We start from the raw sequence: 24173 nt of genomic DNA on the forward strand, positions 1-24173 counted from the left end.
TAAGTGAGTAAGGGACAGTGGGCCTCTTATCATTCGTGACCAGCAAGACATTTGTGTAAATCTTTTCTTCTGATTACAGCATTTACACAGTTTAGTAGCTGGAACAGGCAAAACAACAATATTCAAGGGTTAAATATTTGTTCAATCTCTTGTGGGTTTTGTTTATGCGTTTTTCATAGAAACAAATGTAAGGTATGTATTGATATATTAGTTCCAGAATGTGTGCAGGAAAAATGGAAAGAGAGCGAGGGAGAGAGAGGTCTATGCAGAGAATGTGTGAGTGTCAGAGAAAGTGTGACTGACTGCTCTTCTCTCTGCAGATCGAGAGCGTATCGCCCTGGGCACAGAGGAAGGCCTGTTTGTAGTGGAGGTCACCAGAGATGGTAAGAACATACTTATACGACATCAGGTCATATTCACCCATAGGCCGTTTTCACGTATGACATACAATACCCTGGTACGGTTTCCTGGCCGTTTTCACATGTGACATCCAGTACCTTGGTACGGTTTCCTGGCCGTTTTCACATATGACATCCAATACCTTGGTACGGTGTCCTGGCCGTTTTCACATATGACATCCAATACCTTGGTACTGTTTCCTGGCCGTTTTCACATATGACATCCAATACCTTGGTACGGTGTCCTGGCCGTTTTCACATATGACATCCAATACCTTGGTACTGTTTCCTGGCCGTTTTCACATATGACATCCAATACCTTGGTACGGTGTCCTGGCCGTTTTCACATATGACATCCAATACCTTGGTACGGATTCCTGGCCGTTTTCACATATGACATCCGATACCATGGTATGGATTCCTGGTGTTTTCACAGTTTGACATTCGATACCATGGTATGGATTCCTGGTGTTTTCACATATGACTTTCGATACCTTGGTACGGTTTCTTGGGCGTTTACACAGTTTGACATTCGATACCATGGTATGGGTTCCTGGTGTTTTCACTTATGACATTCCATACCATGGTACGGCTTCCTGGCCATTTTCACATATGACATCCCATACCATTGTACGGTTTCCTGGTGTTTTCACATATGACATTGGATACCATGGTACGGATTCCTGGTGTTTTCACATATGACATTCCATACCATGGTACGGATTCCTGGTGTTTTCACATATGACATTCGATACCATGGTATGGATTCCTGGTGTTTTCACATATGACATTCGATACCATGGTACGGATTCCTGGTGTTTTCACATATGACATTCGATACCATGGTATGGATTCCTGGTGATTTCACATATGACATCCGATACCATGGTACGGTTCTTGGGTGTTTACACAGTTTGACATTCCATACCATGGTACGGCTTCCTGGCCATTTTCACATATGACATTCGATACCATGGTACGGATTCCTGGTGTTTTCACATATGACATTCGATACCATGGTACGGATTCCTGGTGTTTTCACATATGACATTCGATACCATGGTATGGATTCCTGGTGATTTCACATATGACATCCGATACCATGGTACGGTTCTTGGGTGTTTACACAGTTTGACATTCCATACCATGGTACGGTTTCCTGGTGTTTTCACATGACATCCAATACCATGGTACGGATTCCTGGCCGTTTACACAGTTTGACATTCGATACCATGGTACCGTTTTTCTTGGTGTTTTCACATATGACATTCCATAGCATGGTTACGGTTTCCTGGGCGTTTTCATAGTTTGACAACCGTTTCCTGGAGCAGTTGTGAAAGTTTGACCATATACGGTGTGCTTTCACAAGACCTGAAAATCACAGTTTCATGGTGCAATTTGCCGAGATGTTCATTCTGCATGACAGTAGCAAGCTAGCTTGTTTACAACGGGCAAAAAAGTTCCACTCAACTGGCACGTCACAATACCTGTTACTTTGGTCCTGGATCTTGGACCCACCACAGGATTTGTTTCTACCCGAGTTCATTTACATCTCACAAATGCTCTATAGTGCAGATCATCAGCTCCATTATCTGGATCAAACAGAGATATGTGAGAGCTCCCATCGAGGCTCAGATGATATGAACATAACTGGTTTTGTGCACAGCAACATGCAGACTCCTCCATGCAGCTCAACATTTTTGAGTTCTATGATCACATGATGCTCTGCAGATGTTGATAGAATGACCACATCTGTTGATAAGCAACTGCTTGTTATGGTTAGGTTTAGAATACATGTAAGGTGTTAAGGTTAGAGCTAGGGTTAAGGTTAAGGTCAGTAGATAGTTAGTTGAAATGTTACGGATTGACTTTCCAAATAAGTTGTTAATGGGATATGTGAGATCACCCATAGAGGCTAAGATGATACGGAACATAATTCCAAATAATTTGTCAATAGCAAGAAGCCCAAACAGATAGAATATTTGACTAACACGTTCATTTCAACCCTTCTATCTATTATGTATGGGAATACGAATACTTTCCAAAATTAAAATCACTTGGAGCTGATTTGATGATGATTTTATTTGGCCCTTGTTAAAGGAATTAAATTGCTCTGTTTTAATACCCAATTAAAATTAAACACTCTGTCAATTCATAAGGATTTGTAATTCCCTTATTTTATAGTAATAGACAGAGCCCGGTCTTAAAGTCAAATAGCAGCCTTTATTCACGAGAGTACTGAACACGATACAGTTTACCACAGGTTATAAACTGAAAATGACGTCATTAGTTCCAACACCAACCCACGTCATCTCCGTTTCCAGTACAAAGGCTGTATCTCAAGTCTTCCCACATCCGTCTCCCTACCAATTTAATATAATTTACGAGTCAAGGTTTTCTTGTCTAGATAAGCATTCTAGCCAGTCTGATTCATTTGTACCAAGGAACAGACAGTCATTGTTCTAACTCTTGACCACATTCACACACATTATATTCAGCACTGAGCTCAAGAAAGAAAATTCATACATATACAGTAACATTTAGTATTCTGATATGTACATATACAGTAACGTAATAGTATTCTGATTAGTACATCCTGATTGAAATGTATACATAATTAGTCATTATAGATAAAAAATTCCCTTAACAGCCCTTCAAGTTTTCTGAGCAATTGTTGGACATAAGACTATAAAAACATCAAATCCGCTCCAAGTGATTTTAATTATTGTATTGACTCACGCACGGGCCGCCTGTTGGGGAGCCCTGCCCTACAAACTCCCCTGTTGACTCACCCCTCTCTCCCTCCTCCAGTGATTGTCCGTGCGGCTGACTGCAAGAAGGTGCACCAGATCGAGCTGATCCCAAAACAGAAGATGGTGGCCCTGCTGTGCGGACGCAACCGCCACGTGCACCTGCACCCCTGGGGGGCGCTGGAGGGGGCCGAGTCGGCCTTTGACATCAAGTTGACGGAGACCAAGGGCTGTCAGGCGCTGACCACCGGCGTGCTGTATCCCGGGGGACCCGCCTGCCTGCTGGCTGCCATCAAGCGCCAGGTCTCTATTTTATTTATGTATTTATTTACACATGCAGGCAAATTTAGTGACTAATGTAAAACAAAGTTAATAAAAGAGTTCCAATACAAAATAGTTCAAATTACATGTGAAGGTGAAGTTGTGACTTTTATAAGAAATGGGGGGGAAAGTCATAAGATTCCCCACTTCAAAACAAACAACATATAAAGGTAGCATCCATAAAGTCTTCATAAGAACTGCATCGATGCTTTGCATATCATTCATAAGCGAACTCATACTAGCTACATCAAAGGTGACATGAAAGGTCCTTTACATCTGCTGCTTTGCCTGAATGTAAAATGTCGCCCCTCTACCAGGTGCTGTGTTATGAGATCACCTGGGCCAAGCCGCACCACCGCAAGCTGTGGGAGGTGCAGGCCCCGGGGGTGGCCCAGTGGCTGGGCATGGTGCGTGAGCGCCTGTGCGTGGGCTACCCCTCGGGCTTCGCCCTGCTGGCCCTCCAGGGTGAGTCATCGCCCGTAAGCCTGGTGAGCCCCGGGGACCCGTCGCTTGCCTTCCTGGCCCAGCAGCCCCTGGACGCGCTGCACGCCCTGGAGGTGGGCACGGCTGAGCTGCTGCTCTGCTTCAGCCAGCTAGGCATCTATGTGGACCCCACAGGAAGGAGGAGCAGGGCCCAGGAACTGATGTGGCCCGCCACACCGCTAGCCTGCAGTACGTAGCGGTTTTGTTTTATTTTAAGTGGTTAAGTTGGGTTAGGCAAGGTTTGGAGAAGAAATGCAGTGGCCTTGCTGGTCTAACGGTAATGCTGCAGCAACTGGCACACACATCTATGGTTTCGGCATACGTTTGAATCCAGCCTACTGCTCTTTGACACAACTTCTCCCTGTCTTTCCCCACTGTCATGTTCTATCTTAAAATATACAGTGTGCTCCAAATGTATTGTGACAGTGATGTTGTTGTTTTGGCTCTGTACTCCAACACTTTGGATTTGAAATGATACAATGACTGAAGTTAAAATGCAGACTGTCAGCTTTACTTTGAGGGTGAACAGTTTAGCACTTTTAGTACATAATACCCCCATTTTAGGGGATAAAAGTTTGGGATAAATTCACTTACACTACCAGTCAAAAGTTTGGACACCTACTTGTTCCAGGTTTTTTTTTTTTTTTTTTTTTTTTTTTTTTTTCAAATGTAGGATAATAGTGAAGACAACAAAACAATGAAATAACACACATGGAATCGTAGGAACCAAAAGAGTGTTAAATCTAAATATATTTTATATTTGAGATTCTTCAAAGTAGCCACCCTTTGCCTTGACAGCTTTTCACACTCCTGGAATTATTGGTTACAACTGCCACGTCTTGGTGAGATGCAGAGTCGGTGAATGGATGATCTCCGCATGTGTGGTTCCTATTGTGAAGCATGGAGGAGGTGTGATGGTGTTTTACTCGTGACACTGTCTGTGATTTATTTAGAAGTTAAGGCACACTTAACCAGAATGACAGCATTCTGCAGTGATACGCCATCCCATCTGGTTTGCGCTTAGTGGGACATTTGTTGGCCCAAGCAAGTCCTCTTGTTATTATTGGAGTCCTTTAGTAGTGGTTCCTTTGCAGCAATTTGACCATGAAAGGCAGTTGATGTTGAGATGTCTGTTTCTTGAACTCTGTGAAGCATTTATTTAGTCTGCAATTTCTGAGGCTGTTAACTCTGATGAACTTATCCTCTGCAGCAGAGGTAACTGGAAGTTCTTCCTCTCCTGTGGCAGTCCTCATGAGAGACAGTTTCATCATAGTGCTTGATGGTTTTTTCAACTGCACTTTCAAAGTTCTTGAAATTTTTCGCATTGACTGACCTTCATGTCTTAAAGTAATGATGGACTGTTGTTTCTCTTTGCTTATTTGAGCTGTTCTTGACATAATATGGACTTGGTCTTTTACCAAATAGGGCTATCTTCTGTATACCACCCCTACCTTGTCACAACACAACTGATTGGCTCAAACACATTAAGAAGTAAAGAAATTCCACAAATGTACTTTTAACACGGCCCACCTGTTAATTGAAATGCATTCCAGGTGACTACCTCATGAAGCTGGTTGAGAAAATGCTTAGAGTGTGCAAAACTGACATCAAGGCAAAGGGTGGCTACTTTGAAGAATCTCAAATATATTTGGTTTGTTTAACACTTTTTTGGTAACTACATGATTCCATGTGTGTTATTTCATAGTGTTGATGTCTTCACTATTATTCTACAATGTAGAAAATAGTACAAATAAACTCTTGAATGAATAGGTGTGTCTTGACTGGTACTGTTTGTATAAAAATATTATTTTCACAATGTCGCCTCCAGATAATAGTGATAGAGACACCTTGGAACAGCCTATGTAGAATGCCTGAATGCTTGACACCAGAAATTGTTAGCTATCCGAAGGGGCACTAAAAGACAACATTTTTATATTATTGAAACATGAAAATGATCTGGTATATTGGATCCTTCAAATAGATTAAATTGTGGAGGCCTCTGTTTTTGCTTAGCATGCCTCCTGTGTGTCCTTCAGGCTCCAACTCGTCTTACCTGACGGTGTACAGCGAGTACGGAGTGGATGTGTTTGACATCCACACCACCGAGTGGGTCCAAACCATTTCACTGAGGAAGGTAAGAGTAGCTTTCCATGGTTACCCATCCATATCGCTCCTGCCAACTGATGAGTCTGGATTTGCCTCCCCAATGATTTCTAGATTGCAAACACATTCTCACCGTTCTGATTGGTCCCAGAAACTGATGGGTTAGGCCTGAACAGGCTTACATGATGGTGTGATTAACTTTGATACTCTGATTGGTTAAATTTGTTAGACGATCCTATCGCTGATTCATTTTTGTACAACGCCCCTCATTTTGAAGTCACACAAATGACTTGTAGGATTGCAGTTTCAGACTAAATGTGTGTAGCGATCGATAAATTAAATTCAGGTTGAGTCATCAGGCAAAAGAGCAGCGCTGCCCGTACAACAGTCTGGAATGTCCATCTGTATGTGTTGTGTGCGGTATGTCTAGTCTACGCTGTGTAGCTGTTAGCGACAATGCTAATGATAAACGGAAACCTGAAAAAACAAAATGAAGAAAACAGAATTTGGGGAAAAAACATAATGGAACCAGTCAAAAATCTGGATTTTATACGGCACCTAGTTCACTCTTATCTATTGAATTTGTGTCAATGGCATTACCATGCCCATGTAGAACAATGGTTCTGGTTGAACATAATGCTCTATTTCATGTTTGGAATCATTTTGATTAGTGGCACATTAAAAAAATCAGCCTTGCCTGCATGCAGAAGTGAGGTCTGCATTTTCTTGTGCATGTCACTAGATGTATTGTGAAATTACATTGTTGCCTTTGTGTCCCCCACTGCATGACTGCCTGTTGAAAGTACAGTGCCCCTGCATGGACGTGTGGTGTAAATGCACCAATGACGTTAAAAGGAATCTGTCACCAGTGTCTGCTGGTACAGTCGTGGCCAAAAGTTTTGAGAATGACACAAATATACATTTTCACGAAGTCTGCTGCCTCAGTTTGTATGATGGCAATTTGTATATACTCCAGAATCTTATGAAGAGTAATCAGATGAATTTTAATTAATTGCAAAGTCCCTTTTTGCCATGCAAATGAACTGAATCCCCCCAAAATATTTCCACTGCATTTCAGTCCTGCCACAAAAGGACCAGCTGACATCATGTCAGTGATTCTCTCCTGTTAATGAGGACAAGGCTGGAGATCACTCGTCATGCTGATTGAGTTCGAATAACAGACTGGAAGCTTCAAAAGGAGGGTGGTGCTTGGAATCATTGTTCTTCCTCTGTTAAACATGGTTACTTGCAAGGAAACACATGCATTCATCATTGCTTTACACAAAAAGGGCTTCACAGGCAAGGATATTGCTGCCAGTAAGATTGCACCTAAATCAACCATTTATTGGATAATCAAGAACTTCAAGGAGAGCGGTTCAATTGTTGTGAAGAATGCTTGTCCGGAGAAGACAAGGTGAGCACTACCATCAGTCCTGTCATGCCAACAGTAAAGAAACCTGAGACCATGTGTGGGGTTGCTTCTCAGCCAAGGGAGTGGACTCGCTCATAATTTTTGCCTAAGAACACAGCCATGAATAAAGAATGGTACCAACACATCCTCCGAAAGCAACCTCACCCAACCATCCAAGGAACAGTTTGGTGATGAACAATGCCTTTTCCAGCATGATGGAGCACCTTGCCACAAGGCAAAAGTGATAACTAAGTGGCTCGGGGAACAAAACATTGATATTTTGGGTCCATGGCCAGGAAACTCCCCAGACCTTAATCCCATTGAGAACTTGTGGTCAATCCTCAAGAGGCGGGTGGATAAACAAAACCCCACAAATTCTGACAAACTCCAAGAATTGATTATGCAAGAATGCACTGCCATCAGTCAGGATGTGGCCCAGACGTTAATTGACAGCATGCCAAGGAGGATTGCAGAGGTCTTGAAAAAGAAGGGTCAACACTGCAAATATTGACTATGCATCAACTTCATGTTATTGTCAATAAAAGCCTTTGACACTTATGAAATGCTTGTAATTATACTTAAGTATTTCATAGTAACATCTGAAAAAAATATCTAAAGACATTGTGGTAGCAGACTTTGTGAAAATTAATATTTGTGTCATTCTCAAAACTTTTGGCCACGACTGTATATACTGAGTGTACAAAGTAGAGGTCGACCGATTATGATTTTTCAAGCCGATATTGATTTATTGGAGGACCAAAAAAAGCCAATACCGATTAATCTGACGCTTTTAAAAAATAAAAATAAAAATTTATTTTTTTTTCCTTTTTTATTTGTATTTTCATTTTTTTATGATTTAAAAATATATATTTGTAATGAAAATTACAACAATACTGAATGAAAACTTTTTTATTTTAACTTAATATAATACATCAATAAAATCAATTTAGTCTCAAATAAATAATAAAACATGTTCATTTTGGTTTAAATAATGCAAAAACACAGTGTTGGAGAAGAAAGTAAAAGTTCAATATGTGCCATGTAAAAAAAGCTAACGTTTTAAATTCCTTGCTCAGAACATAAGAAAGCTGGTGGACTCCTTTTAACATGAGTCTTCAATATTCCCAGGTAAGAAGTTTTAGGTTGTAGTTATTATAGGACTTATAGGACTATTTCTCTCTACCATTTGTATTTCATATACCTTTAACTATTGGATGTTCTTATAGGCACTAGTATTGCCAGCCTAATCTCGGGAGTTGATAGGCTTCATAGTCATAAACAGCGCAATGCTTGAAGCACAGCAAAGAGCTGCTGGCAAATGCAGGAAAGTGCTGCTTGAATGAATGCTTATGAGCTTGCTGCTGCCTACCACCGCCTACCACTAGCTAGCAACTTACCTTGGCTCCTTGCTGCACTCACGTAACAGGTAGTCAGCCTGCCGCGCAGTCTCTTCGTGGAGCGCAATGTAATCGGTCATAATCGGTATCCAAAAATGCCGATTACGGATTGTTATGAAAACTTGAAATCGGCTCTAATTAATCGGCCATTCCTATTAATTGGTCGACCTCTAGTACAAAGCATGTCAGACTGACCAGGTGAAAGCTATGATCCCTTATTAAATCCACATAAATCAGCGTAGATGAAGGGGAAAAGGATTTTTAAGCTTTGAGACAATTGAGACATGGATTGTGTATGTGTGTATGACGGTGAATGGGCAAGACAAAAGATTTAAGTGCCTTTGGACGACGTATGGTAGTAGGAGCCAGGCACACCGGTTTGTGTCAAGAACTGCAACACTGCTGTGTTTTTCCACGCTGAATGGTCCACCACCAAAAGAACATCCAGCCAACTTGACACCTCTGTGGAAAGCATTGGAGTCAACATGGGCCAGCATCCCTGTGGAACGCTTTCGGGACCTTGTATTGATGAATTGAGATGGTTCTGAAGGCAAAGGGGGTAGGGTGCAACTCAATATTAGGGAAGGTGTTCTTAATGTTTTGTACACTCAGTGCCATGTGTCGATATGGTGTTGTAGCCTGTAAGATATTCATGAGCAGGCTAAATGAAATGTGTGAACAGGTGATCCACTACACACATTTGATCATGTTACATATTTAGACACATTGGCATTCAAAACTCACTTAGGCAGATGCATAGATTCTCACACACACACACACACACACACACACACACACACACACACACACACACACACACACACACACACACACACACACACACACAGCCACATCCCTCCAACTCCTGGAGACCTACAGTCCTGCAGGTTTTCACTCCAACCCTAATCTAGCTCACCTGATTCTAATAATTAGCTGGTTGATAAGTTGAACCAGGTTAGTTATAACTGGGTTGGATTGAAAACCTGCTGGAGGGTAACTCTCCAGGAACGGGGAGCCGAATGCCCCATCTTGGTGAGTGTATGAGAGGATGCGTGTTCTAATCTCGGGTGAGTGTTAAAAAGTGTGTGCACCCATGAGTGAGAAGAGTGTTTGTGTCTTCGTGCACTTGTGTTTTTACGCATCATGTGCATGTTTATGCCCCTTCATGCATGTATGAATGTGTGCATTTGTAGTGTGGATTGGTGTAACCCATGTCCCTGCCCCCTCAGATAAGGCCTCTAAATGTGGAGGGCAGTCTGAACCTGCTGGGCTCCGAACAACCACGCCTCATCTACTTCAGCAACAACTCCACAGGTACAAATACACCTCAATATACTCACTCACTTACATATGGCCCAATACACGACTATATCTCAATATACTCACTCAGTACATACAGTGCCTTATTCCACATTATTCCACAGCCTGAATTCAAAATGGATTTTAGATATATAATGAAAGGTAAAAAAAAAAATAATTATATGTATATATATATAAAAAAAAAAAAATGTTACCTTTTATTTAACTAGGCAAGTCAGTTAAGAACAATTTCTTATTTACAATGACAGCCTACCAAAAGGCAAAAGACCTACTGCGGGGTGACGGTGGCCTGGGATTAAAAATACAAATAAATTAAATACAAATATATAGGACAAAACACACATCACGACAAGAGAGACAACACAACACTACATAGAGGCCTAAAACAACAACATAGCATGGCAGCAACACATGACAACACAACATGGTAGCAGCACAAAACACGGTACAAACATTATTGGGCACAGACAACAGCACAAAGGGCAAGAAGGTAGAGACAACAATGCATTACATGAAGCAGCCACAACTGTCAGTAAGTGTGTCCATGATTGAGTCTTTAAATGAACAGATTGAGAACTGTCCAGTTTGAATGTTTATTGCAGCTCGTTCCAGTCGCTAACTGCAGCGAACTGAAAATACGAGCGGCTCAGGAATGTGTGTGCTTTGGGGACCTTTAACAGAATGTGACTGGCAGAATGGGTGTTGTATGTGGAGGATGAGGGCTGCAGTAGGTATCTCAGACGGGAAGTGAGGCCTAAGAGGGATTTATAAATAAGCATCAACCAGTGGGTCTTGCGCCGGGTATACAGAGATGGACAGTTTAAACAGGGGAATAGAGTGCAGTGATGTGTCCTATGAAGAGCATTGGTGGCAAATCTGATGGCCGAATGGTAAAGAACATCTAGCCGCTTGAGAACACCCTTACCTGCCAATCTATAAATTATGAATCTAGCATGGGTAGGATGGTCATCTGAATCAGGGTTAGTTTGGCAGCTGGAGTGAAAGAGGAGCGATTACGATAGCGGAAACCAAGTCTAGATTTAACCTTAGAGAACGCTTGTTGGACACTAAGAAAGCTTTGTTGTAGAGCATTTAACACAAAATCCGGGGAGGGGCAAGCTGAGTATAAGACTGTATCTGCAAATAAATGGATGAGTGAGCTTCCTGGTGCCTGAGCTATGTTGTTGATGTAAATTGAGAAGAGCGAAGGGCCTAGGATTGAGCCTTGGGTACTCCCTTGGTGACAGGCAGTGGCTGAGACAGCAGATTTACTGACTTTACAGCCATCTCCACAGAGGAACTCTGGAGCTGTCAGAGTGACCATTGGGTACTTGATCGCCTCCCTGACCAAGGCACTTCTCCCGATTGCCCGATTGCTCAGTTTGCCCGGGTGACTAGCTCTAGGAAGAGTCTTGGTTGTTCCCAGCATCTTCAATTTAAGAATGATGGAGGCCACTGTGTTCTTGGGGACCTTCAAAGCTGCAGAAATGTTTTGGTACCCTTCCCCAGATCTGTGCCTCGACACAATCCTGTGTCGGAGCTCTATGGACAATTCCTTCAACCTCATGGATTGGTTTTTGCTCTGACATGCACTGTCAACTGTCAGACCTTATATAGACAGGTGTGTGGCTTTCTAAATCATGTCCAATCAATCAAATTTACCACAGGTGGACTCCAATTCGAGTTGTAGAATGTGGAGACAGTAGTGGAGAGGGTAGTAAGTTTTAAGTTCCTCGGCGTACACATCACGGACAAACTGAATTGGTCCACCCACACAGACAGCGTCGTGAAGAAGGCGCTTCAACCTCAGGAGGCTGAAGAAATTCGGCTTGTCACCAAAAGCACTCTCGAACTTTCATAGATGCACAATCGAGAGCATCCTGTCGGGCTGTATCACCACCTGGTACGGCTCCTTTTGAAATGTTGTCGTTTCCAAGCCACACTTTTTGACAAAATCTTCATCAGCGCCACTCGAGAGTAGAACTTTGTCGGGCATCAGTCTTCAAAAGAACATAAAAAACAAAATATGCGATAGGAATGAAATATTACCACATGCATCAGTAAAAAATATTGAGCCTATTTAATGCAACCCTTGCTGTTAATAGATTGCAAAGCAGCAGCATACAACTGACCTAAACATTTGGAAATGATAACTATTCAATAAGAAAGATGGTTTGGTATGTTTTAAAAACGTAGAAACCAAGCTCGAGTTATCAGTGTTGCTCTGTCTCCTGGACAGAGTTGAAATATGTTGAAATACTAGTTAACTAGTGATTATGATTGATTAAGTTTAATGCTAGCTAGTAACTTACCTTGGCTTCTTACTGCATTTGCGTAACAGGCAGGCTCCTCGGGAAGCAGGTGGTTAGAGCGTTGAACTAGTTAACCGTAAGGTTGCAAGATTGAATCCCTGAGCTGACAAGGTAAAAATCTGTCGTTCTGCCCCTGAACAAGGTTGTTAACCCACCGTTCCTAGGCACTCATTGAAAATAAGAATGTGTTCTTAACTGAATTGCCTAGCTAAATAAAGTTGTAAAAGAAAAATCGGCAAAATCGGCATCAAAAAATACCGATATCCGATTGTTATGAAAACTTGAAATCGGCCCTAATTAATCGGCAATTCCGATTAATCGGTCTACCTCTAGTATGAACATAACAAGATTCAACAACTGAACAAGTTCCACGGACATGTGACTAACAGAAATGGAATAATGTGTCCCTGAACAAAGGGGGAGTCAAAATCAAAAGTAGCAGTCAGTATCTGGTGTGGCCACCAGCTGCATTAAGTACTGCAGTGCATCTCCTCCTCATGGACTGCACCAGATTTGCCAGTTCTTGCTGTGAGATGTTACCCCACTCTTCCACCAAGGCACCTGCAAGTTCCCGGACATTTCTGGGGGGAATGGCCCGAGCCCTCACCCTCTGATCCAACAGGTCCCAGATGTGCTCATTGGTATTGAGATCCGGGCTCTTCACTGGCCATGGCAGAACAATCACATTCCTGTCTTGCAGGAAATCACGCACAGAACAGTAGTATGTCTGGTGGCATTGTCATGCTGGAGGGTCATGTCAGGATGAGCCTGCAGGAAGGGTACCACATTAGGGAGGAGGATGTCTTCCCTTTAACGCACAGCGTTGATATTGCCTGCAATGACAACAAGCTCAGTCCGATGATGCTGTGACACACCGCCCCAGACCACGACGGACCCTCCACCTCCAAATCGATCCCGGGCCAGAGTACAGGCCTCGGTGTAACGCTCATTCGTGCGACGATGAACGCGAATCCGACCATCACCCCTCGTGAGACCAAACCACGACTCGTCAGTGAAGAGCACTTTTTGTCAGTGCTGTCTGGTCCAGCGACGGTGGGTTTGTGCCCATAGGCGACATTGTTGCCGGTGATGTCTTGTGAGAACCAGCCTTACAACAGGCCTACAAGCCCTCAGTCCAGCCTCTCTCAGCCTATTGTGGACTGTCTGAGTACTGATGGAGGGATTGTGCGTTCCTGGTGTAAGTCTTGTGTTGTTTCCATCCTGTACCTGTGATTTTCGAATGTACTGATTCTGTGCTGGTGTTACACATGGTCTGCCACTGCGAAGGCGATCAGCTGTCTGTCCTGTCTCCCTAGTGCTGTCTTAGGCGTCTCACAGTACGGACATTGCAATGTATTGCTCTGGCCACATCTGCAGTCCTCATGCCTCCTTGCAGCATGCCTGTCCTCATGCCTCCTTGCAGCAAGGCATGTTCTCCCAGATGAGCAGGGACCCTGGGCATCTTCTTTTTGGTGTCTTTCAGAGTCAGTAGAAAGGCCTCTTTCGTGTCCTAAGTTTTCATAATTGTGACCTTAATTGCCTACCGTCTAATGCTGTTAGTTTCTTAACAACTGTTCCACAGGTGCATGTTCATTAATTGTTTGTGGTTCATTGAACAAGCATGGGAAACAGTGTTTAAATCCTTTACAATGAAGGTCTGTAAAGTTATTTGGATTTTAATGTTTTATCTTTGAAAGACAGGGTCTGAGTTTATATCTGTTCGATCCTTTCCCTGTAGGTTTTACAGACACTCCCCACCACTTGGACGCAACCCTTCTAATTTAGTGTATCCTGCATGCGCAACCCATGTGGAGTTCCAGGTCTCTGGCAGCGTTAGGAACTGCTCTACAACATCCCTAGAGTACGACCCTACCTCACACAGGAAGTGGTGCCGATCCTAATCCAGGCATTTGTCCTCTCCTGTCTGGACTACTGCAACTCTCTGTTGACTGGGCTCCCCGCTTGTGCCATCAAACCCAACTTATCCAGAACGCAGCAGCCCATCTGGTTTTCAGCCTTCTCATGTTCTCTCATGTCAACCAGCTCCTCTGCACACTCCACTGGAAGCTCTCTTCCACTACAAGACCATGGTGTTTACCCCCGGAACAGCAAGAGGAACTGCCCCTCCCTACCGTCAGGCTACGCTCAAACCCTATACCCCAACCCGAGCACTCCGTTCTGCCACCTCAGTTTCTTGGCCTTCCCACCCCTATGGGAGGGCAGCTCCCACTGCCCAGTCCAAGCTCTTCTTTGTCCTGGCACCCCAATGTTTGAACCAGCTTCCCCCTGAAGTTAGGACAGCAGAGTCCCTGCCCTTTTTCCGAAAACATCTGAAACCCTACCGCTTCAAAGAGTACCTTAGATAATCACCCCCCTCACTAAGTTGCTCTGGATAAGAGCTTCTGCTAAATGATAAATATAAATGTAAAAGTGTGAGTGTCTGGACTAACCGTCATTGCTTCCTCTGTCCTTGTTTCCTCCACACCTTGCCTCTCCTTGAAAAGTGCATTAGAAAGTGCAATGTGCTTTGAGATGAGGAATGGAGGAAACAAGGAAAGAGTCTTAATTACATTGAGTGACCTCTGACCTTCTCATCTAATGGGTTTTAAGGAGACGAGGAGTGAGGAGGTGACTAATCAAGGAAATACAATTTAGATTATTCCAAGGAGAGAGGAAGCAAGTCTTTGACAGCTATTACCATTTTGTTGACTGTGCTAGACTGACTGACTGAGTTACCATAATACCCATGGCCTGTCCAGAAACAATCCCTAGCACCTACTGCCCAGAGTCTAGACACTTGTGGAGATCTGAGCTGGATTGATGGATGGTGACATGTGCCCTCTGGTAGGCTCAGTGAAATTGTGGCGGTGTTGCTTACACCTGTCCAAATCTGTCAGATCTCCACAAGTGTCTAGGGGTTAGGGGGTTGTTTCTGGACAGGACCACACAACGATTCAGGTGTGTGGTTCACGTACAGCATGACACTTGAGGCATTGGTTGTGTGTTTCATTTCATTGCTATAAAGTAAAACTGCAAAGAATGTAGCAATTGGCTTTTTGTCCTGAATACAGAGTGTGTTATGTTGGGGGCAAATCCAATACAACACATTACTGAGTACCAAGCATAGTGGTGGATGCTTCATGTTATGGGTATGCTTGTAATTGTTAGACTGGGGAGTTTTTCAGGATAAGAAATAGGGATTGGAGCTAAGCACAAGCAAAATCCTAGAGTCAAACCTTTTTCATTCTGCTTTCCATCAGACACTGGGAGATTTATTCACCTTTCACCAGGACAATAACCTAAAACACAAGGAAATATCTACACTGGTGTTGCATACCAAAAATACAGTAAATGTTCCTGAGTGGCCGAGTTAGTTTTGACTTAAAAATCTACTTGAAAATCAATGGTAAGATCTGAAAATGTTTGTCTAGCAATGATCAACAACCAATTTGACGGAGCGTGAAGAATTTCGAAAATGTTTCACAAACCAGGTGTGGAAAGCTCTTAAGCGACTTACCCAGAATGACTCACAGCTGTAATAACTGCCAAAGGTGCTTCTACAAAGTATTGACTCAAGGGTTGGAGATACTTATGTAAATGAGATATTTCTATTTCATTTTCAATGCATTTGCTAACATTTAAAACTAAAAATATATTTAAATCACTAATTTTGGGGTATTGTTTGCAGATTGGTGAGACATTTTTTCATTTAATCCATTTTGAATTTGTGTAGTAAGTCAAGGGGTATGAATACTTTGAGGGCACTGTATACAGTATCCCCAAATACACTCACCTACACCTTACCCAAGGTCGACTCAATGAAATGACGTTGCCATGAGCAGCCCCACAGATATTGAGTTGAGCGAGATGCATGACTTCAGTAACACACAGTATCTACCCATGTGCGTGGTTGGCTTCACACTGCTACAATGTGGAAGCCAGGAGGCAAAGTTGAGCCTCATGCTTCAACACTCTTAGTTGTTGAGGAAATTGACCCCCTATGCTATTTTTCTTTCTGCATATACATCATATCGCTGAGTCTACCTGTAATATACTTACTAACTATGCCTGAACTCACTACTACCTCCTCAGGCACAACTACACCTATACACAATATAGTCATTAACGAATCCTCAGGAGCATTCAGTACAGCTTCTCAATATAGTCTCTCTCCTCCAGAAGGTGACCTGGCCATCTCGGAGACGTCTGACAACAGTAAGAAGCTGATGATGAGGACGCGCAGCAAGAGGAAGTTCCTCTTCAAGGTCCCCGAGGAGGAGAGACTTCAGCAGAGGAGGTATCCTTTTTTTCCAATCCTTTTTATACTTGAATTGCCTTTTGGACTGTGAAGCAGTAAAGTAGAGATGGGAGACAGAAAGTAGGGGCATAGACAAGGGAGGTGTCAGGAGGTTGTTTGTGGTCCGGAGAGCGCTACTGCTCGACCAGACTCCAGCATCAGAGGAGGTAACATTACTCTGTTCACTCATCATTGTTATACCTTTCATACTAAGATGTTTTTCTGGAAAACATCATAATGCCAACTTTTTTCCGCCTTTTCTTTGTGTGACCGACCTGCTCGATTCGGTCTTATGTAGCAAAATTTGAAATGGTCTTTTTTTTACATTGGATAAAAGTAGAGACTCGGTATATCAGACACTACAGTTGAGGAACAATGGGGAAGTAATTCTGCTATGGAAGTTGATAAACTTAACTTTTGAGAAAATGGCTATAACTAGCTCTGAGATGAATAATATTACTACACAGGTCATACACATAATGTTAGCTAGCAAGCCAGCCAGCTAACCATAGTTAGCTAGCTAACAGTACGCTTTAACTTGAAATGAAAACGACTTTCTGACACGACATGTAATATCTGAAAAATGTAGCTAGCTAGACTATATTACCCATGGATATACATGATGATACAAGACATACATGGATGGACACTTCTTCCTCTGTCACAGATGTAATATCTGAAAAATGTAGCTAGCTAGACTATATTACCCATATACATGGATGGACACTTCTTCCTCTGTCACGGATGCCACGTTTTCCCTTCGTTTGAAGATGTCATCTGGAAACAGGTGTTTTACACAACAGCCTTCTCTGTGTTTCTTTCTGCATATTTGCAATCAAATGTCAGAATTTTCTCCATATCCTTAGCTATCATACCTAATCCACTGATCTCAAAACTCGGTCCTCCAGAAAGTGGAGAGCAACACTGATGCAGTTCTACTACGTGTTATCTTTCAAACAGCAGTGTTAGAAAGGATTACCTACACATACTGACCACCTCATATTATAGACAGAAGTGTGCTATATGGCAGACCAATCCAAACTCCTCTCGAGGCATGTCCAGCCCACCCATTATGTCAGCCAATCATGGCTAGCGGGAAGGTTCCTGTCTTTTTACGTGGCTAAACCGACTTGGCTCGTAATTTAACAATTTTATTCGGATTTACAGATGGCATGAAAGTTGACATGTTCCGGAAGGCATTTCTGATTTTTAAAAATACAATTAATTACATTCAAATGGCTCTCCTGTGAAGTAGTGATGCGCAACACAGTCCTAGTTTCATGAAACTAGTCACATATCGGTATCAAAGCCGAAACCTTTATTTCCGCCAAATGACCTAGTACGATCGTTTCGGTGAAGTTCTGCCTGCGGCTTAGTATGTAACATTGGCACGCACTACGCTCTTAAACTCTTGATGGTTGCTAAGGGCTACCCATTAATCATCCTCCTGCCAGTTCTAAACTTTGCAAGGCATGTCACTTCACCCATCTCTTCTCATAGCCCACCACTAAGCATGCACTGTTTTCTTACCCACAACTGGATAGATCCAAAAAATAATAATTGTGGGAATAAATAACACTGAATTATGAACATTTTGCTAATCAAATTGTTGCTTTCTGAAATTCCTAAACTCATCCAATCCTTGTAATAAATTGGAAGCAATAGTGTGGCCAACTAGATGATCATTTCAGTAGCTTTTTTTATTGGGACAGCGTCATCGCGTTGCTTGGGGACTCGTCTTGATAACTAAAATATGACATTTTTATAGATTTTTTTACTGAATGTCTGTTTGGATATTGGTTAGGCTGCAATCAGGCTAGGAAAAAGGGTGCTAAGTTGAGTGTTGCTCTTTTTTTTTTTTCTTTTTTTTTTTTAAACTAGGCAAGTCAGTTAAGAACAAATTCTTATTTTCAATGATGGCCTAGGAAAAGTGGGTTAACTGCCTGTTCAGGGGCAGATCATCTTGTCTAGTTTTCTCATTTATTAGAACATTTTGAAAGCTTATTTTGCTCTTCACTCGCAGTTGCATAATAGCCTAGACCTACTCCCGACCAAAAACCTGTTCACTGATAACCAATCAATGTGATTTTGTTTCACTGTATCTGTCAGTGTAGGCTATTTGGTTAATTGGTTTTTGGCTGGGCAAATAAATGGAGGTGGTATAGCTCATTCTGTCACTGATCAGAAGCATTTAGCTTGTGGCCTCTCGAGTGGTGCAGCAGTCTGAGGCACTGCATCGCAGGACTGGTGGTGACACTACAGACCCGGGTTTGATCCCAGACTGTGTCACAAACGGCCGTGACCTGGAGTCCCATAGGGCGGCACGCAATTGCCCAGGGGTCTGGGTGAGGGGAGGGTTTGGCCGGGCGGGGGGGGTGCTTTACTTAACTCATCGCGCTCTAGTGACTGCTTGTGGCGGACCGGGCTCCTGCAGGCTGACTTTAGTCGTCAGTTGAATAGTGTATCCTCTGACATACTGCAGTTGGGCAGTTAACCTACATCGATTATGGCAGCCCCCCGCACCTCTCTGATTCAGAGGGGTTGGGTTAAATGCTGAAGACACATTTCAGTTGAAGGCATTCAGTTGTACAACTGACTAGGTATCCCCCCTTTCCCCACATTGGTGCAGCTGGCTTCCAAGTTTAGTGGGCGGGTGTTAAGAAGCGTGGTTTGGCGGGTCATGTTTCGGAGGACACATGACTCTAACTTCGCCTCTCCCGAGCCCGTTGGGGAGTTGCAGCGATGATACGAGATCGTAATTGGATTTAGAAACATTTAGCATGCAATAATGTAGCCTAAATCAAGTGTTAGTGTCTATTATTTTAGCTCAATCACATGTAGGCAAGTCCAAACGTCTATGGAGGTTGTGAAATATGAACGAGACTCGCATGCTTTTGCTAATATTTTCTATCAGGATGAATGAAGGTAAGACCCCTCCGCCTGCTCCCTAACAAACAGAGTAGGAAAGAGATTTAAATAGATAAAGAAGCATGGGCCTCAAGCTCTGTTTGAAAATATAACTTGACACAAGTTGTGTGGGAAAAATATTTGTTGTATTTTATTCTGTTATATTCTATTATATTCTTAGTATAAAATACACTACATGGTCAAAAGTATGTGGACAACTCTTCAAATTTGTCTATTTCAGCAACACCCATGCTGACGGGTGTTTTAAAATCGAGCACACAACCATTCAATCTCTGTAGACAAGCGTTTGCAATATAATGGCCTGTACTGAAGAGCTCAATGACATTCAACGTGGCACCGTCATAGGATGCCACCTTTCCAACAACTCAGTTCGTCAAATTTCTGCACTGCTAGAGCTGCCCCGGTCAACTGTAAGTGCTGTTATTGTGAAGTGGAAACGTCTAGGAGCAACAACGGCTCAGCCGCGAGGCATTAGGCCACACAGAATGGGAATGCTGAAGCCCGGAGCATGTGAAAATCACCTGTCCTCGTTTGCAACACTTACTACTGAGTTCCAAACTGCCTCTGGAAGCAACTTCAGCACAATAACTGTTCGTCGAGAGCTTCATGACATGCGTTTCCATGGCCGAGCAGCCGCACACAAGCCGATGATCACCATTCGCAGTGCAGTGTCGGCTGGAGTGGTGTAAATACTCGCCGCCATTGGAGCACTGGAAACACTTTCTCTTGAGTGATGAATCACGCTTCACCATCTAGCAGACCTGCGAACAAATCTGTGTTTGGTTGCTGCCAGGAGAACGCTACCTGCATCTATGCTTCGTGACAACTGTAAAGTTTGGTGGATGAGGAATCCTGGTCTGGGGCTGTTTTTCATGGTTTGGGCCCCTTAGTTCCAGTGGAGGGAAATCTTAACACTACAGCATACAATGATTTTGATTTTGTGCTTCCAACTTTGGGGAAGGCCCTTTCAGGTTTCAGCATGACAATGCACCCCGTGCACAAAGCGATGTCCATACAGGAATGGTTTGTCGAGATCAGTAAGGAAGAACTTGACTGGCCTGTACAGAGCCCTTACCTCAATCCCATCGAACACCTTTGGGATGAATTGGAATGCAGACTGCGAGCCAGGCCTAATCGCACAACATCAGTGCCTGACCTCACTAATGGTCTTGTGGCTGAATGGAAGCAAGTCCCTGCAGGAATGTTCCAACATCTAGTGGAAAAGCTAGTGGAAAAGCATATGCAGATACTACTCCAAGAATGTTGGAAAAGCTTTCCAGGTGAAGCTGGTTGAGAGAATGCTTAGTGTGCAAAGCTCTCATCAAGGCAAATGGTGGCTACTTTGTAGAAATTAAAATGTAAAGTATATTTTGACTTGTTAAACACTTTTGGTTGCTACATGATTCCATATGTGTTATTTCATAGTTTTGATGTCTTCGCTATTATTCTACAATGTAGAAAATATAAAAAGAAAGAAAAACCTTTGAATTTGTAGGTGTCCAAACTTTAGACTGGTAATGTACGTCCGTGCACTCACTCATTCTCAGTTACACTCACAACTATTCACAATAATACATACTGACCATTGTTAACCACCTGTCTTGTGTTGACAGAGAGATGCTGAGGGACCCTGAGCTGAGATCCAAGATGATCTCTAACCCAATCAACTTCAACCACGTGGCACACATGGGCCCCGGCGACGGCATGCAGGTCCTCATGGATCTGCCTCTGGTAAGGGCCTCCACCTGTCAACACAGCTTGAGCCAAAATGTCTGCCTCATCCTGTATTCACAACCCACAAACAAAATGGCCTCCCAACCCCCTGATAAGCTTGCTGATATTGCGGGTGACAAAACAGGAGCCATAACAGCTGGATTCTAACGATCACAAGACACCGTTGGAGCCAAAATTGTGTCTCCTGGCATTTTCTGACAGCAGCAGCTCCTACTCCTAACTCCACAGAATAGCACTATACTACCTTCTAGATGTCACCCTTCTCCTACTTTCCACCATCCCTGCCCATGTTTTCCTCCTCCTTTTGGAGAATGACCCTAGAGTCCACACCCTCTTTCACTTTCTCCCTCCCTCTTTCCTCTCTCTGTTGTTCTCTGTGTCCTGTTTGTCATTTTTTTCCCTCTCTCTCACCCCCCGCCCGGCCCAGCAGCAGGGGAGCACCACCCCCCCCCCCCCATCCTCCCACCACCACACCCTGATCTCCCCACCGAGCAACTTGGAGCCTTGTGTCGGCTGACCTCTACCTGCAAAAAGAAACTTCCACCACCACCTACTTGCAGCAGCCTGCCCCAGTTTTTCTCCTCTCCCTCCACCTCCTCCCTAGGAAGGGTAGGCCTAACCTGACGCTTCCCACCCCTCCTGCCTCCTCCAATTACATATCTACACCCTATGCCAGGGTTACTGGTAGTCAAATACGAGCCTGGAGTACTGCTGGTTCTCATTTTCTCTCTTTGCTTGTTAGTTGATTGACTAACTTTATTTTTTAATTGGGCAGATTTACCTGGTGTCCCAGGTCTGAGTCAGTCCCTAATTAAAGGGAAATGATACAACTGGCTGTACTTCTACCCTTATGGCCTAGATTTGAGGAAAAGATCCCTATGCACTTGTGTGAATCTGAAGGTATGATCAATCATATTGCTTATCCCTATCTAACCGTTAGTCTCCACAAGTAAATAGGGAGTTGGTACGAGGGGTCGACTTGGGACCGGGCCTATTTCCAGTGTTCCTGCCACCCTCTCTCACCACGTCTTCCTTCTTCCCATTCCTTTCCCTTCTCGCTGTTCTTTTCTCCATTTGCTTAAGTGCAGTGAGTTTTTCGAAAGCTGGGGTGGTTTTATTTCGGCTGATGTCATATGAGTGTGTTTTTCTGTACCGGCTGCAGTGTGGTTGTGTGTTGTGATCTCTGCATATTTGTCATCTTAAAAACCGCAACATACTTGAAAAGCTTACCTTATGGTTTCAATGGAGAGAAAGATTTGAAACAAGGTCAATTTCATTAGTAGACAGCCGCCAACACCAAAAGTGAAGTAGACACTTCTCTCTGGCTATTTCCCCCCATATAATTCAGTGAAAACGGTACGTGTGACTTGTTTCAGTCAAACGAGGGACTTGCTGTGCATTTGGAGTTTATTTATCACAAAGTGCGTGTGTGTGTTTTTGTGTACAAGGCTGTTGTAAGTAAGCATTTCACGGTATGGTCTACACCTGTTGTATTCGGTACATGTGACAATAACAATTTGATTTGGTTTAATGTGTGAGCATCCATGTAAATGTCTTGACATTGTCTGCTCATGTACATGGGTCGTGTTCACTAGGCACCCAACGGAATTAGTCAATGAATTAGTCAATAAGAAACACAAATTTAAACATTTAAAAAAATGATTTCTGTTGTCTGTCCTAATGAGCATAAACCTGTTCACTCATATATTAAGGTCCTTCTATACCAATGGCTGTATTTGTCATTGTCTTACGGTCTTGTCTCTGTGTGTGTTGGTGACTGCGTTGCGGCACAGAGTGTGATGCATTCTTCTCAGGACGACCTGGCCAAGGATAAGCCCCGCCCGCTATCCAGTATCTCCCGGCAACAGAGGAGCAAGACCTACATCACCCGCACGGCCTCTGGTGAGAAGATCCCAAGCACACGCACCTTCCACATGTGAACACATACAACACATAATGCATACATTTCAACACACTCACTAGTAAATACATTCTCTCTCTCTGTCATTGATGCTAATGCTCTATGTCTGTGTGTGTGTCTCGCTGTGTGTGTGTCTCGCTGTGTGTGTGTCTCGCTGTGTGTGTGTGTCTCGCTGTGTGTGTGTGTGTGTGTCTCGCTGTGTGTGTGTGTGTGTGTGTCTCGCTGTGTGTGTGTGTGTGTCTCGCTGTGTGTGTGTGTGTGTCTCGCTGTGTGTGTGTGTGTGTCTCGCTGTGTGTGTGTGTGTGTGTCTCGCTGTGTGTGTGTGTGTGTGTCTCGCTGTGTGTGTGTGTGTGTGTCTCGCTGTGTGTGTGTGTGTGTGTCTCGCTGTGTGTGTGTGTGTCTCGCTGTGTGTGTGTGTGTGTGTGTGTCTCGCTGTGTGTGTGTGTGTGTGTGTCTCGCTGTGTGTGTGTGTGTGTGTCTCGCTGTGTGTGTGTGTGTCTCGCTGTGTGTGTGTGTGTGTGTGTGTCTCGCTGTGTGTGTGTGTGTGTGTGTGTCTCGCTGTGTGTGTGTGTGTGTGTGTCTCGCTGTGTGTGTGTGTGTGTGTCTCGCTGTGTGTGTGTGTGTGTCTCGCTGTGTGTGTGTGTGTGTCTCTCTGTGTGTGTGTGTGTGTGTGTCTCGCTGTGTGTGTGTGTGTGTGTCTCGCTGTGTGTGTGTGTGTGTGTGTCTCGCTGTGTGTGTCTCGCTGTGTGTGTGTGTCTCGCTGTGTGTGTGTGTGTGTGTGTCTCGCTGTGTGTGTCT

At 43.5% G+C, this 24173-nt stretch overlaps 1 protein-coding gene across 2 annotated transcripts in view; it reads left to right on the forward strand.

Moving 5' to 3' along the window:
- Positions 1 to 24173, forward strand: part of LOC135557382 (serine/threonine-protein kinase MRCK beta-like) — a 143302-nt gene that overhangs the window by 114339 nt on the left and 4790 nt on the right. The window contains exons 28-35 of one of the 2 annotated variants that reach the window (XM_064990602.1): positions 321 to 383; positions 3210 to 3451; positions 3787 to 4141; positions 5989 to 6086; positions 10093 to 10177; positions 16675 to 16792; positions 21334 to 21451; positions 23248 to 23356. In XM_064990602.1, the coding sequence (XP_064846674.1) occupies positions 321 to 383; positions 3210 to 3451; positions 3787 to 4141; positions 5989 to 6086; positions 10093 to 10177; positions 16675 to 16792; positions 21334 to 21451; positions 23248 to 23356 (1188 nt within the window). The remainder of the gene's footprint in view (positions 1 to 320; positions 384 to 3209; positions 3452 to 3786; positions 4142 to 5988; positions 6087 to 10092; positions 10178 to 16674; positions 16793 to 21333; positions 21452 to 23247; positions 23357 to 24173) is intronic. The other variant, XM_064990603.1, reaches the window with a different exon arrangement.

This window comes from Oncorhynchus masou, chromosome 16 (assembly GCF_036934945.1).
Source record: "Oncorhynchus masou masou isolate Uvic2021 chromosome 16, UVic_Omas_1.1, whole genome shotgun sequence".
Taxonomy (NCBI): domain Eukaryota; kingdom Metazoa; phylum Chordata; class Actinopteri; order Salmoniformes; family Salmonidae; genus Oncorhynchus; species Oncorhynchus masou.